The following is a 17,864-nucleotide window of genomic DNA, read 5'->3' as shown; positions in this document are numbered from 1 at the left end:
GAAACAAAACTTATCTATTTAACCAGAATGACAATAAAATATTTTAAAGGCAAATATAGAAGATTACACAGTTGTTAGCAAAGCTTAGCTTTTAGTCCTTTTAATATTAAGATCTCATTTTCTTAAATACTTAGACAACTCATTGAGACTTTAAGCATGAGAAAACTGCTTTGATAAAACAAATTTTTGTAATTTTTCAACATTAAGAGCAGACAGTTTAAGAAAACTTTGTCCTTTTAATTGAGAACAAAATTCTAATTTTGCTGTGTACTTGATATCAAGACTTATTTGCTTTAATTTTACATAGCATGACCATATTAATTCTTCCACAAAGTTTCTACAATTTTTTTTTGTTTACCTTTAGAGTTCTTCCTCTTTAAATAAATAGCTGTTCTTTAGAACAGTTACTTTCTTTTACCCTCAACAAAACAAATTTCCATTCTTTATACCTTCTCTTATTAAACCACACATCTTTTTTAGCAAATAGAGATGTTTTCTTTATTACTTTAAGTAGCTTTAATTAGACCTTAAAACCATTAGGAACTTTAATTTTCAGTGAACACTGAGAAGTGGGCTATTGTAAACCATTGCACTAGCATTCTTTAGATTAACAAATTTATGAACACAGTTTATAATTTTGGAACCATGTACTTTACAACACAATCTCTCACTAAGCACAAAATATGTCTTCTTAACTTAGCAAAACTTTTAAGATTTTAGGTTACCACAAAGATTTTCAGGCTGTTTGTAGATATACACACTGTACACACTGTAATACATTAACACACTATTATTAAGATGTTTACTTGCTATACTTATTTAGTTTACTCATTCCTAACAACTATGCTCACAAAACTTTTACCAAACAATGGACAAAGTCAGGCCTCTCTTTAAGCATTTTTTCTTGAAAGATTTAACAGATAACATGAACTTCAATGACTTAGGTAAACTTAGGCAGCTGATAACCATAAGGATATGTCCTTTTTAGTTCAACTTAAATTAGCATTAATGCTTAATATCTTCTATTAGAATTTTCTGGAAGTTTTAGAACACCCACCCAGTTTTCACAAGCGCTTGTCTTTAAATCAATTTTTATTAATACCATCCAGAGGTAGAAAAATATTTTTCATTTATACACTTAGACATGCAAACATACAGATTGAGACATAATGACTACAGTTAGCAACACTTTTCATAAAAGAACATATACACAGACAGATAAACTGATACAAAGATTTGATACTAATATTCAATTGCCTTCTCTCTTTTTAGCTTACTTGATTAAAAGTATCTCAATTTTCAAGAATACACTCTAAGGGCGAGCAGTTTACATCACTGAGCAGTTTAGATGGCCCCAGACTAAAAGGGCCGGTAAAGGCTCTGTACTGATAGGGACTGTGTGTGTCTAGGGGGCTGGAAATGGAATGCAAATGCAATTCTAGCACCAGTTATTTAAAATCAGGCTGTATTGCAGATGATAAATTTCTTCCATTTCAGGGAGTCTAGTTTAAAAAACTCCCAATTTTTGAAGATAATAATGAACCCAGTAAGAATAGATTTCCACTGAAAACTAGTTCCATATTGTAGTCTATGGGATTTTTGACCATTTCCCTTCTTTGCATCAAAATATAATCTTATTATACTGCATACTTCTCTCAGGGGCCAAGCCTTTCTAATCAGAGACTTAAGACTGGTAGCCGATGTTAATTGTCTTTTTAAGTGGCTAACGGGTACTCAGACACATTTTATGAGATAAAGAGTACAGCATTTAGTCAGGAATGAGAGCAGTCTCTTACCTTACAGTGGTGGGCATCAGGTCCGTGAAACTGATAAAGTTAGAAGAGAGTTAGGAACGCCCCCTGCCTCACCCAGAAGCCAGGGTGGCCTGAAGAAGCAGGCTGGAAGTCAGAGAGACACAGAGAGACACTCCTCACGGATACCCGGTCGGGCTGTCGGGGCCTGATCCCAGACACGCGGCCCTTTGAGAAGCCGCTGAAGTGTAGCCTCAGCCTAGACTCTCGCAGCTGCCCTCACTGCCCACGGCCTTCCTCACCCTCTCGCATCCGAGGAGAGGCCTCTGAAAGGGAATCCTGGCCTCCACTCAGGTGACTTTCCCAGCTCCCAAGGGAGACGGGGGATCCACTGAGGGAGACGCAGGGGAACCTGTCGCTCAAGACTTTGAGAATGGCAGCCGGGCTAGTCTCGTTTAAGTGGCTGACAAGCGCCCAATGTTGTGTGCCATAGATGGCTTCATTCTATAAGGACAGAGAAAGAAAAGGCAGGCTTGGATGCCGATACTCACCTCTGAAGTTATCCCGGACAAGCCCCCAAAGATGATGCCACGGTTCTTGTTTGTGGAGCTGATAAATGAACTTTACAAACAGTCAAGGTAGGAGAGCTAAGGGCAGGCTTTTATTTAGAGATACAGCGAGAGGACAGACAGCTCCTGGCTTACGCCGGGAGGGGACAAGAGAGCCCTGTGCACATAATTTTGACAAATTGTAGGGCTGTGTAACATTCCTTGAAGTACTTTCTATTGGAATTCTTCCAAAGGAGCTTGTAAATTTAAGGAGGGTACAGTAAAAGCAAACTTTTTCCTATTTGCCATGGCTAAAGGAATTGTGAAAAAAACAGTGTCTAAGATCAATGATAACCATGTCCCAGTCTTTCGGAATCATAGCTGGAGAAGTGAGGCCTTCTTCTAAAGGACCCATAGGTTTAAGGACTGCATTAATTTGTCTTAAGTAATGTAAGAGTCTCCATTTTCCAGACTCTGCAGGGGAATTCCACGGGCTTGTGAAAAATTCTAATCTATCTAGCTGAAGCTGTTCATGAACTAATGTGTGTAAGGCACATTTTTTTTTGAGGGGCCATGGATCCACCCAAACAAGTACAGGGATAATGTTTCCCTGTCTGTGAGCCTTTTTGAAATTTCTTAATACATTGCTCCAATCAGCTTGTCTGAGGGTTCTTTGTGGCGGTAACTAGTAACAATGTTTTTTAATATATTTGTGTAGTTGAGCAGTCTTTTTTAGAAGTTTTCACTCCTGAGGTTTTTAGGAGAGCACAGAGTAATTTTAAGTAATCCTCCAGTTTATCTGCTTTAGTTTCATGTTGGCCCATTATAGTGTCCCTGACGTCTTCACCCTGTCCCTATGTATACTTTCCTGGGAGTCTTAACTGGATCAATGATTTTCGGAGCTTCCCAGCTCTGAGTTTCAACGGTCCCTGTTTGAGCGCCACTTGTCGGTCCCTCTGGGCTTCTGATCTGCAGATAAGGGAGGAGACACGATGAGTTATCGAAGACCTGAAAGGACCAGCCAGGGGACTCAAGGCGTAACAGCACAAGAGTGATGCTGAGAGGGCACCCTTCGTATTTATTGAGCAATACATGTTAACAACAGTAGAATTCTGTGTGGGGGACTTAATAGACAGCCATTAACTAACTCTAAACTTAATCCTCGGCAGTCTCCAGTCTCCTGGGGCACAACGTCTTACATGGTGTTGAAACAATAGCAAGGGCAGTTAGGTCACAGAAACTGTTTGGTCTTGTTTGTTCTGTTCTTGCTCACTTACCAGGAATTACAAGAAAAATAATCAAGTCATATATGATTATACATTTGATTTCTATACTTGATTTATATATTAATCCCACACAAATGCATAATAATAGTTATTTTCTGAGAAAGACTTTTAGTTGAAAAGGACAATTGAAAAATAGTTGGTATTTTTTAAAGCATCTCAGAACTTCGTATTGGCAAGGTTTAGAGAAAACACTGTTAGTAGAAATGTAAATTCATGCAAGGTGATTTAACAACCCTAAAATGTTTCTATCCTTTGCTCTAATAATTCTACAGATTTCTACTAAGGAAATTATTTTAAAAGTGCAACTTCAGTTATGTATATATCAAGTATCACATTATCAATTTAAAGCAAAAATCTAGAAATTAATTTATATCCAGTGGCAAAGGATTGATTAAATACATAATGATAAATCCTTATGATGGAATATTACATAATGTTAAATTGTTTTAGATGTATTTAATGAATGGGGAAATGCTTACAGTGTAAATTTTTTGACAAATCAAGTATTTCTACTTATTCCACTTTATCTCATCTCTTAACTTTTTAGATGAACCTTCTATTATCCTAGCAGAGAGGTGGCCCATGGCTTGTTTTTATATGACCACAAGCTCTAAGAATGTCTTTAATATTTTTTAAGGGCTGTACAAAAAATTAAAAAGAATATGCAATAGAGACAATATGTGGCCAATGACGTCTAAAAATAGTTATTATCTGGCCCTGTCCAGAAAAGTTTTGCCTACTCCTGTCCTAGAGATTACAATGTGTATCTTTGTGATTTACTGCAGCTTCAGTTAGATATTTTTATCACTGTCTCAACACTAAAAGAACCTACACCAATTTTACTTTATTTAATGCCTCCCTGCCCTTTGTGCTATTGTTATGTAGTTTATTTGCATATATATTTTACATCCCAAAGACTTTATTATAGTTTTTTTATATAGTCAATTTTCATGAATACTTATCCCTACTTACCCTTTCTGATACTCTTGATTCCTTCCTGTACTTCTGTGCCTCTGTTCTTCCATCTGGGATCATTTTCTTTTGGCCTAAAGAGTCCACCCTCAGAATTCTGTGTTTGTAGTACAGATCTCTTAGTAATGAGTTCTTTCATCTTTTGTCTGATAACAGCTTTTTTTTTCCCACTTTTTGCTTTTGCTTTCACTGGGTATAAAATTCTAGGTTGGCAATTATTTTTCTTTTAGTACTTTTTAAAGGGTTGTCCCATTGCCTCTGGCTTCTTTGGTTTCATTGCAAAGTCACCTATAAGTAGTATTGTTCTCCTTGGTAAAGAATCTATCCTTTCTTTGGCAGCTTTTAAGGTTTTTTTTCTTTCTCTCTAATTATACATAAGTTCAACCTCTTGATTGTGTCCCACATGTCTCTCATACTCCGTTCTGCTGTTTTCCTTTCTTCCCTCTGTGCTTCAGTTTGGATCTTCTCTTGACCTTTCTTCAAGTTCACTAGCCCTGTCTTCCATTAACTCCATCCAAGATTGTATTGTGCTACTTTAGAACTTCCATTTGATTCTTTTTTTTATAGGTTCCAGTTCTTTTTTTTACAATTCTCCATCTTTTATCCATTTTTTCCATCTTTTTCTCTATTTCCTTTAACACACCAATTATGGTTATTTTGAAATCCTGATCTACTTATTCTAGTTTCTAGATTGTTTCTGGGTCAGCTTTTATTGACTTTTCTCATAACTGTCAGTCACTTTTTCTGGTTCCCATTTCTAGTACTTTTTTATTGTATCAAAGACATCATAGATTTGCAGAGGCTCTGGATTATGTTTATAGCATGCTTTGTTTTCTGTAAGCTGTTTAATTACTTATATCACCTTGAACCTGTACAAAGGTTGATTTTAGGCTTTGTTAAAACCAGTGTTTCAATTTTGCCCTTACTCCTATGTTATGATCCTTATTCTTAGGATGTGGTCTTTCTGGTTTTTCACGCTGGGATCTCAGGGTGTTCACAAAGCCCTCTCTGCTTTGATTGGACCTAATCTTCAACCTCTATCCCCCCAGCACTGTGTATAGCCTCTGAAAACTCTGCTCAGGCCTCCGGCCTCCCAGAGCCCATTCTCTCCTGGGCTTTCTGGAGTCTCTCCATTTGCATACATAGCTATTAGTCAGTTAATAAATCAATGGGGAATTTTTACTTAGGTTTGTGGAGAGGGGCTCCCTTTTCTCTAGAATCCTTCCTAAACCCTAGCCTCTTGGCAGCCCTGAAATCCAGTCTCTGTCTCCTGTGCTTCCTAGTCAGATTGCTACCCTGTGCTTGGTCTCTTTATCTGAGCACCTGGTTTGAAAAAAAAAAAAAAAAAGTCCTCAAGGAGAAAGCCAGCATTAGTATAGGGTCGCTTTGCTTTCTCTTTTCTCAAGATTTGTAGCTCTACTCTTGCTGTTCAATGCTCGCAAATGATTATTTTATGTATTTACAGCTTTTATAGTTGTTCATGATGGGAGGGTAAATCCAGTAGCCTCACAATGTAATACTACCTGCAAAGCTGTAGAGAAAACTTTGTTTACATTATGATCACCATTGAAAAGTTATATATTAAGTAGAAACAAGATTGGAAGGAATATATTAAACCATTAAATTGCTAGCCAAGTTAGATGAGATCAGGGTACTGAGGAGGAACTTATACTAATAGAACTTATAGTACTTTGTATGTTTCTTTCTAACCCCTCAGTACCTCCCTACACTTGGATACTCAAAACGGGTCCATCTGATGAATCCTATGGTTCCAGGATTAACTGGCAATAAAATGAGCTCTTCAGAAGAGGTAGGTTGCCAACTCTGATTTGATAGAAATCTTATCAGGAGATGAGAAGACTGAGGATTCTTCTAACCTGGTTAACTAGAATTCTCAAGTATTTGAATTATAAGGGATCTTAAGCCATCCAGTTAATTCCAGGATTCTTCAATACTGAAGGACTCAGAAGCAGTCTTGATGGGATCCAGTCATAATTTTAACAGTTTTACTGCTACTGACAAAAAGCACAAGCCAAAATAATTTCATCATTTATAGAATCATGATAAAAGTCAGCATTACTAATGAGAAGGCTGGGATTGCATTACACCAATTAGCATATTGATTCTTAGGGTGATGTTTGATGTGATTAATAGGATAAATGTATCTTTTAACATTTAAAAGTCTTAGGGAAAGTATGTTTTTGTTTTGATCTCAAGGGTACAGAATAGAGGACTTAGTGGAACCCAAAGATGTGAACGGTTGAATTCTGGCTTCCCAAACATGGTTGATCTTCAGAATCACATAGAGAATGTTTTTAGAAAAGAGTTGATTAGACCCTGTTCTTAGAACTCCTGATAAAGTGGGGACCACTTTAGGGACCACTCTGGTGTCTGTATTTTCTCTCAAATCCTCCTGGGTGATTCTCATCGAAGTCATGTTTGGTTGCTCATCTAGTCCTTTAAGCCTGCTTCTCCATCTTTGATCAGAGGTTGGTCTCTTCATTTTTAATGGAGTATACTTACTCCTTTCTCTCTCATGTTAAAGTGCTCCATGTGTCAGTTACTTCTCTGACAAAGTGCCATGTCACTCACCCTCCCTATCTGGTGATATTCACCATATCTTCACCTGGGAAATGGGCACCAGCAGCAGTTCCTCAACCTAACGGCACCAGAATCACTCAGAGAGCTTTTTAAAAATACACATTTTTTTAATGTTTTGACTCACAAGGTTCAGGTAGAGTCCAGTAATTTTATACTTTTTAAAAGTACCAGGTGATTCCTACACAGTCATATGTGGACCAGAATTTGTTAACCAATGAACCCAAATGAGCATGAGCTCACTGACTGTAAAATAAGAAACAAATTCTATTACCCTAAAAAGGAAACATGGCCCTAGATCATGCATAATATCTGGTGTCAGTGATCCATTGAAACAAGTACCCTCACACATTGCTGATGACGATGTCAGTTAGTGTACCCCTTTCAGGAAATAGTTTTGGGCCTAGCAATTTCTGTTAGCTTAAGGAAATAATCCTAGAGAAGGCAAAAAAACCTCTGCAAAGATGTTCATTGTAGCATTATAAATTTGTGAAAATTAAGACATAATCTAACAGTTAAGTTATATTGTCACTAATAATAATTGTGAATATAATACATCATAAAAATTAAAAGTGAAGACTAAGCAGCCACTCAGAAATACTTACAATATAGTCTCAAGTGAAAAAGCAAAGGATAGACATTTGTTCTCTAACTGTACCTTTGTAACGATTCTGTGTGCTATAGACAAGGCCTGGGAAGAACACAGTAAAAATAAAAAGTTGTGTTTTTGTTGTTGTTGGGTGGCAATATTATGAGTGAGTGATTCTTCACTCTGATTAATTCTGTTTTTATAAAAGTTGTTAATGTTTAAATCTTTATTTAAAAAATATATATTGGCCGTCCTGCCTAAAGCAATCTACAGATACAATGCAATCCTTATCAAAATACCAACAGCATTCTTCAATGAACTAGAGCAAATAGTTCTAAAATTCATATGGAACCACAAAAGACCCCAAATAGCCAAAGTGATCCTGAGAAGGAAGAGTAAAGCTGGGGGGATTACACTCCCCGACTTCAAGCTCTACTACAAAGTCACAGTAATCAAGACAGTTTGGTACTGGCACAAGAGCAGACCAATAGACCAATGGAACAGACTAGAGAGCCCAGATATAAACCCAAGCATATATGGTCAATTAATATATGATAACGGAGCCATGGATATACAATGGGGAAATGACAGCCTCTTCAGTAACTGATGTTGGCAAAACTGGACAGCTACATATAAGAGAATGAAACTAGATTATTGTCTAACCCCATACACAAAAGTGAACTCAAAATGGATCAAAGACCTGAATGTAAGTCATGAAACAATAAAACTCTTAGAAGACAACATAGGCAAAAATCTCCTGAATATACATATGAGCAAATTTTTCCTGAACGCATCTCCTTGGGCAAGGGGAAAAAAAGCAAAAATGAATACATAGGACTATATCAAGCTAAAAAGCTTCTGTACAGCAAAGGACACCGTCAGCAGAACAAAAAGGCATCCTACAGTATGGGAGAATATATTTGTAAATGACATATCCAACAAGGGGTTAACATCCAAAATATATAAAGAACTCACACACCTCATCAACCAAAAAGCAAATAACCTGATTAAAAAATGGGCGAAGGATATGAACAGACAATTCTCCAAAGAAGAGATTCAGATGGCCAACAGGCACATGAAAAGATGCTCCACATCGCTAATCATCAGGGAAATGCAACTTAAAACCACAATGAGATATCGCTCATTGAATGGCCACCATTGAAAAGACAGGAAACAACAGATGTTGGCGAGGATGTGGAGAAAGGGGAACCCTCCTACACTTCTGGTGGGAATGTAAATTAGTTCAACCATTGTGGAAAGCAATATGGAGGTTCCTCAAAAAAACTAAAAATAGAAATGCCATTTTTCCCGGGAATTTCTCTCCTAGGAATTTACCCAAAGAATACAAGTTCTCAGATTCAGAAAGACATATGCACCCCTATGTTCATCACAGCAGTATTTACAATAGCCAAGATACGGAAGCAACCTAAGTGTCCATCAGTAGACGAAAGGATAAAGATGTGGGACATATGCACAATGGAATACTATTCAGCCATAAGAAAGAAAGAAATCCTACCATTTGCAACAAGATGGGTGGAGCTAGAGGGTATTTTGCTAAGTGAAATAAATCAGGCAGATAAAGACAAGTACCAAATTATTTCCCTCATTTGTGGAGTATAACAATGAAACAAAACTGAAGAAACAAAACAGCAGCAGACTCACAAACTCCAAGAAGGAACTAGTGGTTACCAAAGGGAAGGGGTGGGGAAAGGTGGGTGGGGAAGGAGGGAGAAGGGGACTGAGGGGTATTATGATTGGCACACATGGTGTGGGGGGTATCGTGGGAAAGACAGTGTAGCACAGAGAACACAAGTAGTGACTCTGTGGCATCTTACTATTGTGATGTACAGTGATTGCAATGGAGTATGGGGCAGGACTCGGTAATAAGGGTGAATGTAATAACCACATTGTTTTTCTTGTGAAATCTTCATAAGAGTGCATATCAATAATACTTTAATAAAAAAATTTTAAATATATATATATATATATATGCAGATTAGTTGAGCATACTCTATCATTTTCAACCACAAGAGGTCCTCTTCTCCATGGCTTCTAGGAGTCCAAGATTGATCTCCTTGATCCGAAGGAGGATGTGAAGAAAAAGCTGAAGAAGGCCTTCTGTGAGCCAGGGAATGTGGAGAACAACGGGGTTTTATCCTTCATCAAGCATGTTCTCTTTCCCCTCAAGTCCGGTAAGACACTCCCTGATGACTTCTCAGAGGCCGGGCTGAAATGTGAAACAAGTGCGCTGATCATATTTCTGATTTTTAAGAGTCTTTCTCCAGGGATGGGCTTCTCTGATTTCATATGTATTAATGTATGATTGAAGTTGGGGTATCATTTAGTTATCCATGTGTTTTGTTACTGGATTAGGGTCTAAGTGGAGTGGGTGGGTGGGAGGGGTTGTAGAAATGAGGGCAGAGGCAGGCATGTTGAATCAGAGGCACATAAAATCATGTAAGGCACAATCCTTCCTTTTGAGCTTGGATGCTTTCTGGGCTATAACATGGCCACTCTTCAATTTAAGAACAATAAAATGCCATATAATGAAATTCAAAATATATGCAAAAACTACAGATACCCATACATTTGAGCTAGGAATGCTGACTCTGCCATTATCACTGATTTTGTTGGTGTGGATCCTTTTTCTCCTAGAGTTTGTGATCCTTCGAGATGAGAAATGGGGTGGAAACAAAACCTACACAGCTTACCTGGACCTGGAAAAGGACTTTGCTGATGAGGTAATACCAGAAAAGGAGTAATCCCCGCTGAACTCATTGTGACAGACCTCTCCATCTTGGCCTACCCAGTTCCTGCTTATGTACCACAGGGCATTCTTGCTCCAGGGCTAATATATTTTGTAATGTTCACAGGTTAGTTGGGCAGATGGCACAAAGCTAATATTTTGATGTCCTAATCACTCTGCAAAGGACTTACCCTGGGATGAAGGGCCAAACCCAATGATATGAAGCATCTTAGGGAAAGGTACACAAGGTTCAAAAAAGATACAACTATAAAAAGACAAAATAGAGGCTACTATTCATTTCAAATAGTTTAACGAAAGATAAACGAGGTGCCCATGTGTTAGGCGCCATGGTAGGGGCTGGCATTATAAAAAAGATTGAATCCTCATGAAGCTCATCATCCCATAGGAAAGGCAGACATGTAAATATTATCATTTACTGTGTCACTGTACAATGAAGATATGTACATGGCCCCAAAGTAAAATATGAGGAAATAATTAGCTGGCTTCATGGTGGGTCAACATGTAAACACTGTTTCACTTGAGGATTAAGGGTTCCTGAGGAGATAAATTGGGCACAGACTTGGTACGATGGAGCAGCATGGTACATGAGGAACACAAGTGGTTTGGTCTGACCAGAGTCTAAAAGGTGAGGGGGAACATTTAGGAGAGAGAGGCAGGACCAGCTCATAAAGTAAAGATATAATAGTGGCCTATGTAAGGAAAGAAAATGGGAGGTTTTGGTTGACTGAATTTGGGCTGAATCAGCATTATGATAGGGCTGTTGGAAATGTTAATGAAGTCTTGGCCTAAGACATCAGAAATGTGGAGTCTCTAACCAGGGAGTTGATAGTCCATTCAGTTTCCCATTATTGCAGGTACACTTGGAGTTGCACATTCAGCCGTGGGCTCAATTTTGTGTGGGTTTTTTGACAGCCTGGGGTGTGTGAGTGGGGAGAGGAAGGCTGCTGTGATAAGGAACAGACAGACTCAATGCCATGTCACAAAAGCACACTTGAAAGACCTGGGAGTGTTTATCTGGGAAGGAAGTATGTGTTTGATCATCCTCAAATCAGTGAAGGACTCTCTCAGTAGAGGGGTTAGGTTTCTTCTTGTGGCACCATAGAGCCAAACCAGAACTGCAGGTGGACCCACAGGCAGGCATGTTTAGGTCCAGCATCAGGAAGAACTTTCTCATGATCTCAGTTGTATGACAATGGACAGGCTAACTCGCATGACCTGTGTCATCGAGGTCTTCAGGCAGAGGTCAGAGTGTTGTATGAGGGCTTGAGCATCAAATGGAGGAAAAGACCCAGTGACCTCTGAGGTTCTGAGGGCTGTTAAGGCCCATTTTTTGGATGTTTCACCACCGTAGCTCTGCATCCCTTCTGTACTCCAGTCCTCCACCCTGTGAGCAGTTCTTTGTGGGAATAATGAGAGGGAATAGAAGGAATGCATCTGGAAAAAGCCTGGAGCAGTTTATCCAGCAGCACGTCTGTGGTGGTGGAGGTGTTCTGCCTGTACTGTCTCACAGCTGCTGCTGGCCTCATGGGGCTGGTGAGCCTTACAGTGTGACCAGTGCAACTGAGGAACTGAATTCTAATTTACATTTAAATATCTACATGACTACCATATTGGACAGTGTAGGTCTAAAGCTTTCTTATTGTAAAAAATGAAATAGTCCCAAGAAAATGAAGGAATAGCATCAGGAACAAAAATGTAAGCACTGTTATAGTATAGGTATTCGTACCTAAGGCATATCCCCTCAGAATAACTAGAAGATCCTTCCAGGCCTAGTCACAGGACACAAGAAGGAAAATTGGGTTACTGAACTGACAGCACTGCTCACCATGTCCCCCGATGTTGTGATTTAATCCTTGTTCTGACGTTATGAGGTAGAGGTGTTGTTACCTTACCAGGTGAAGAATATCAAACTTCAGTGCTTGGTTTGGGGTCACATACCAGCTGGGACTCTAAGCCCTGTCTGACCAGATCCAGAGCCCTGTTCTCCCTGCTCAGTCAGCCCCACTTCAGGCTATCTTTAGCCCTTGGGTTGCCGATGCAAATATTTCTGTGCCTGTAAATGACACCTCGCTTATGCCACTGAACTTTGCATAAATGGAGGAACAATAATTTGTCTGCTAACATCTGGCATCTAAAAACCCTCAAGTTAGCTTGAAATTCAGAGTCAGAAGACCTGGATCTCAGACAAGTTTGATACCTTTCTGAACTTTTTTCCTCTTCTCTGCTTCACCAGCTTCACTAAGTTGTTCTGAGGATCAAAGACTCTTGTTGGGAAGACAGCCTGCATCCTATATGCACATTATTCATAGTGGATTTGGATGGCCTGTGCCCCCCTGGAGTGCCTCATCTCACCAGGCCTTTGTGTACTTTTGCAGGTAGTGCACCCAGGAGACCTAAAGAAGTCTGTGGAAGTCGCCCTGAACAAGTTGTTGGACCCCATCCGGGAAAAGTTCAATACCCCTGCACTGAAGAAACTGTCCAGCACTGCCTACCCAGATCCCTCAAAGCAGAGTAAGGCCTGCTGGGACAGCGGGGGAGAGGGATGACCTCACCAGGATGGAGCCTGTCGGTGGGCCTCCGCATTGAGAAAAGGTCTCTCGCATTGAGGGCCAAAAAGCCCCGGGGCCAGAAGTGTAAGATTGTCTTACCCTGTTGGCTATGGGAATGGAATATGTGTCCTCTTCTTCGGGGTTTAATTCTGCTCTGGAGTTACATTTACATCCTGCTGTGCCAACCCTCCTGGGGGATGCTGGTGTGAGATGTGTGCTTTAATCCTTCTGCTAAACCCGCCTCTTCAGTTAGGGAGACAGGCAGGTCAGACCACAAATGTGCCCTGCCTGACTGCTCTGCTCAGGTGGAGCCCGCATGGCGTCTGTAGGGAAGCTCATCTTCAGATTTTCCCCAGTCTCTTCCACATGCTTCTGACTGGCTCTTCTTTGGCCAACTATTTGTCTGTGATGTTGAGATACTTAATATCAATAGTTTTGTGTGACCCTCCCAGAAAAGATGCAGTAAATATAAGTGGAATGCGTGAATGGAAATGCGTAGAGGTGGCAAAGCCACTGCTACCCCCACCCTGTCCTTCCAGCCTAAGAACTGAGGGAGAGAATAGATGAAAGTTTGGCGGGTCCCTTCTCAAAGGTTTCTGACCCCATTTTTAAGAAGGTAGAACTCAGTGGGCAGATTCTGGAGATTCTGCATCAGTTTCTGCTACTATCCTCATTTGGTGGGATCAGCTAGCCGTTGACCAATCATGGGAAAGGAGAATTCTGACCCCTTGGGGTTCTTCTCATTCCCAGAGCCACTTGCCAAAGGCCCTGTCAAGAATTCAGAACCAGAGGCCATCCCATCCCGGCTGGACATCCGTGTGGGGAAAGTCATTAGTGTGGACAAGGTACTCGTTTTTCACATCCCAGAGAGGTGGGTAGGGGTCAGGTCTGTCTGTCTCCATCTGGAGGAAACCTGGCCTAGGATGGGAAGCAACATTCCCACGGTCATATTGCAGGTCAAACCCAGGTCTGATTCCAGGCATCAGGCTTTTCCCTTTGCTGCCTCTGGACCCTGTGCAACCAAACACAGCCAGGAACTCAGAGTAGGGGGCGGATGTTAGTCAGAGAGAACTTGTTTATCCATTAAATCAATCTGGTGGACTCACCTGGCCGCTACTGGCTTGTCTGGACTAGCTGCAGGCCTTATCTTGGATCAGCTGCTTTGTCTCCCACTCATCCCCACCTCCCGGAAAATGGTGAAAGGAGGACTTTTCCCCAGAGACGGAAGGTTATGTAGCCAGTGAGCTGGAACCATTGCTGTAGGCACTTTTCCCCTCCCAGCATTGATTTGCCTTTTTTTTTCACTGTAACCATCCAACCACCTACACTGCTTTGCAAGAACAACTGATGCACTTTCAGATGGCGAGGCCAGCCATGGTGCCTCTCCCACCTCCCAGTCACTGAGGACCGACCTGTGCAGCTATGGCCATGATGGTAGCTAGCCAGATAGCCCAGACCATTTAATCTCTGTTAGAGATTTCTTCTCATCTTACACAGTTAGGCTCATTTTACTCAATGCCTGCCTCTTGGTTGAGAGTAGAATGTACCTTCGAAGCCCATTGGCCTGTCTGCTATCTGGGACCTGGAAAGAGAGTTAATGCTGGAGCGTCCCTCGGAGGCCTCTGTGGGGAGCGGATGAACCTTTCCAGAGTCCAGGTTCACCAGGCCTTATGATCTTTCCCATTATGATACTCTCTGGGACTGATATCTCTTGCTGGCAGCATCCAGAAGCAGACAGCCTGTATGTGGAGAAGATTGATGTGGGAGAAGCTGAGCCACGGACTGTGGTGAGCGGCCTGGTGCAGTTTGTACCCAAGGAGGAACTGCAGGATAGGCTGGTGGTGGTGCTGTGCAATCTGAAACCCCAGAAGATGAGAGGAGTTGAGTCTCAAGGCATGCTTCTGTGTGCCTCTATGTGAGTGAGGATGTGGGGTGGGGCACAGCACCCAGGGAGGCCAAGAAGAGGGGGGAATTGGCCCACAGGATGCCCTTCCATATGCCAGATAGAAACCATGAAAACATTGTCCAAAAGACAGTGCATGAAGGAATTGTTTATTGTGCAAGTTCTGTGAATGAAGCACTTTACCAAAAGTTAATTTTATTAAAACAGAAATTGAAGGTTCAAAGCAGTGTCTCACTACAAACTCTCACTACTGGGAAAAGGTGGAGCCAGGATTCAAACCCAGTTCTCATTGGCTATTAAGGCCATGCTGTCTCATTACAGACACTTCCTCCCTTAAAAGCCCAGATTTTGGGGTCTCTCCCAACATAGGATTTCAGTTTAGCCCTGTGTTATCCAGACATTTAGTACAACAGTGAGGACCTGGGGCTCTGGCATTGAGAAAGCTCTAAATCCCATTAGGACCCCTATGTAAAGGCCGTAATGCTTTGGCCTCCATGGCAACCAGAGGCCATCCGTAGCCTCAATCTTTCCTTGTCCTGTGTCTCCCCAGAGAAGGAACAAGCCACAAGGTTGAGCCTCTGGACCCTCCTGCAGGCTCTGCTCCTGGCGAGCGAGTGTTTGTGAAGGGCTATGAGAAGGGCCAACCAGACGAAGAGCTCAAGCCCAAGAAGAAAGTCTTTGAGAAGTTACAGGTAAAAAGCTGCAGTAGTTCTCTCTTCCCTGGGCTGCCAGGCCTATGTTCCTAGAACTGCTCTGTTACTGAACCCACAGCTGCGCGAGATGCGAGACTGCATCTGAGCCTCTCCTTCATTCCAGACATTTCTGCAGGATATGCCCAAAGAGTATGGGCACCCTCCCGTCCTCAGTACTGAGAGACTGTCAGAGGCACCATGTGAGGGACTGCAGACATTTTTTCATTTGATCTTCAGCCATCTTAAGGAATTATCCCCATTTTAACTGGCAGGATACCTGCCAAGGCCACACAGAGTCACCAGAAGTGATGGGCCAGAATCAAAATCCTCCCAGGGCCTCTCCCACCCTCTGTGATTTAGAGCACACATTCCCTCTTCACCCTCAGGGGCATTGACTCTATATGGCCTGCCCTTGTGACCCTGAATTCATTCATTCAAGTAATACTGAGTCCCTAGTATCTATGTCAGGCACAGTTCTAGGTGCTTAGGCTACATCAATTAATAAAGCAGCAGAAATTCAGTCTCTTCATAGAACTAACGTGTGGCTTTTTCTAGTTAATACCTTGTTTCCTCAGTTGGACAAAGTGTTTCTGAAGGACATACAGAGAGGTTTCTGCCTCTCTCCATCCTCCTACATGTGGCAAATGGCTCTGTCCACCCTTTCCTTACCTGATTTTCCAGGCTGCTTTTTTTTAAATAATTTATTTTTTGGCTATAAATAAATGTTGATTGTAGGTATGTCTAAAATAGAGGGGTAAATGAAAGAAATAAAATATCCATAGTCTGGGTACCTGGAGATACTGAAGAATGTCATTAGTGTTCTTTCCTTCTGGACTTTCTTTGTGCAAAGATAATATATTTACAGTTTGAATCATATACATTTATTCTTTTTTTATTTAACTTAGTGCAAAAAAAACTCCCCCATCCTCTTAAATATTGAGGGGGATCTTAGTAATTAGCATTGCATCATAATTAGCATAATTTAACCAAATTACTAAACCTTGGACATTGAGGTTCTCAGTTTCTCACTATTAGAATGGTGGGATGGTGTCTTGGTACATTGTTCTTTGTAGTTATTCATGACTTTCCGTAAAATAAATCCCTAAAATGAATTTACTTGAGTCAAAATTTACATGAACATGACAGCTTTTGACAAACTGCTCTTGGAGAAGTTGAGTCTGTTTACTCATCGTAAGAGAGTTGTTATTGTTGTCTTGAAGACTTGCCACCGTCAATTTGGATCAATGTAGTAACTCTGTTTATCTTGTCTAGGCTGACTTTAAAATTTCTGAGGAGTGCATTGCTCAGTGGAAGCAGAGCAACTTCATGACCAAGCTGGGACGTATCTCCTGTAAATCGCTGAAAGGGGGAAGCATCAGCTAGCTAAGCCAGCGTCTTCCTCCCCTCTCCCATCATCCTGACTGATCTGCTCTCTCCTCAGTTCCCTCGTCCATCGCCTGTTTACCCATCCCCCAGGACACTGAAGCAGGAAGCTTGGGACTTGATTAGGGGCAGAACTTGGTGAGAGGCAGCTCAGCCTCCCCGAATGCAGGATCATCCAGGCTGGCCTCCCAGGTAGCAACGAGGGTGGGGCAGCAGCCAGCCCAGCTCTGCCTTCTTCCTTTGGCAGCTGACTTGAGAAATCTGGTTTCAGTGTAATTCATAGAAAAAGTTTATGCCACAACCCTTCTAATTGGAATAATATTGGTTCCCAAGTTTTCCTAGAGTTATCCCAGCAGCTGTACCTCTGACTGGGTTCTGGTGTCTGACTGAACTTAATTACAGGAAATTGTGGGATTTGAAAAGGAAAGGGAAGGGAAAACAAGAACCTTGTGGTCCACCAAGTGGTTGGCAGCTGTCTCCCAATGCCTGCCAGCCCGGAGGCTTGGCGCTGGAGGGCAGGGCGTGCCCCAGGGCTCCTGGAATTTCTCTTGATCCTCTAAGTTGGGATATTCCCCAAACCAGCTGTGTGTTAACATCAAAAGTAGAATAGATGGCACAGGCTGGTCCTTTCTTGAGAGAGGGTGGGGTACGTCTCCATAAAGCATCTCAGAGTCACTGACCATCACTGTCATGAATTCAAATAAAATCTGAACAAGGATGTCTGGATGGGGCCTGTGAGCTAGGTCACCTCAGGAGAGAGGGACACAAGTGTGTAGCAGCTGCTGGGCCCTCACCCAGGACTGCTTGTGTCTTGGACTTTTGACCC

The 17,864-nt window shown here is 41.4% G+C and overlaps 1 protein-coding gene across 2 annotated transcripts in view; it reads left to right on the top strand.

Annotated features, from left to right (window-relative positions):
• Window positions 1-17,756, top strand: part of YARS1 (tyrosyl-tRNA synthetase 1) — a 35,038-nt gene extending 17,282 nt beyond the window's left edge. The window contains exons 6-13 of one of the 2 annotated variants that reach the window (XM_073233579.1): window positions 6,275-6,367; window positions 9,801-9,936; window positions 10,400-10,485; window positions 12,887-13,022; window positions 13,811-13,905; window positions 14,782-14,975; window positions 15,514-15,655; window positions 16,928-17,756. In XM_073233579.1, coding sequence (XP_073089680.1) covers window positions 6,275-6,367; window positions 9,801-9,936; window positions 10,400-10,485; window positions 12,887-13,022; window positions 13,811-13,905; window positions 14,782-14,975; window positions 15,514-15,655; window positions 16,928-17,038 — 993 coding nt within the window. In that variant the 3' untranslated portion in view covers window positions 17,039-17,756. The remainder of the gene's footprint in view (window positions 1-6,274; window positions 6,368-9,800; window positions 9,937-10,399; window positions 10,486-12,886; window positions 13,023-13,810; window positions 13,906-14,781; window positions 14,976-15,513; window positions 15,656-16,927) is intronic. The other variant, XM_073233580.1, reaches the window with a different exon arrangement.
• The last annotated feature ends 108 nt before the right edge of the window (window positions 17,757-17,864 follow it).

The sequence above is a fragment of the Manis javanica genome, chromosome 4 (genome assembly GCF_040802235.1).
Source record: "Manis javanica isolate MJ-LG chromosome 4, MJ_LKY, whole genome shotgun sequence".
NCBI classification, from domain to species: Eukaryota; Metazoa; Chordata; class Mammalia; order Pholidota; family Manidae; genus Manis; species Manis javanica.
Note: the sequence above shows the minus strand (reverse complement) of the source record. Positions and strands in the feature narration are given on the sequence as shown.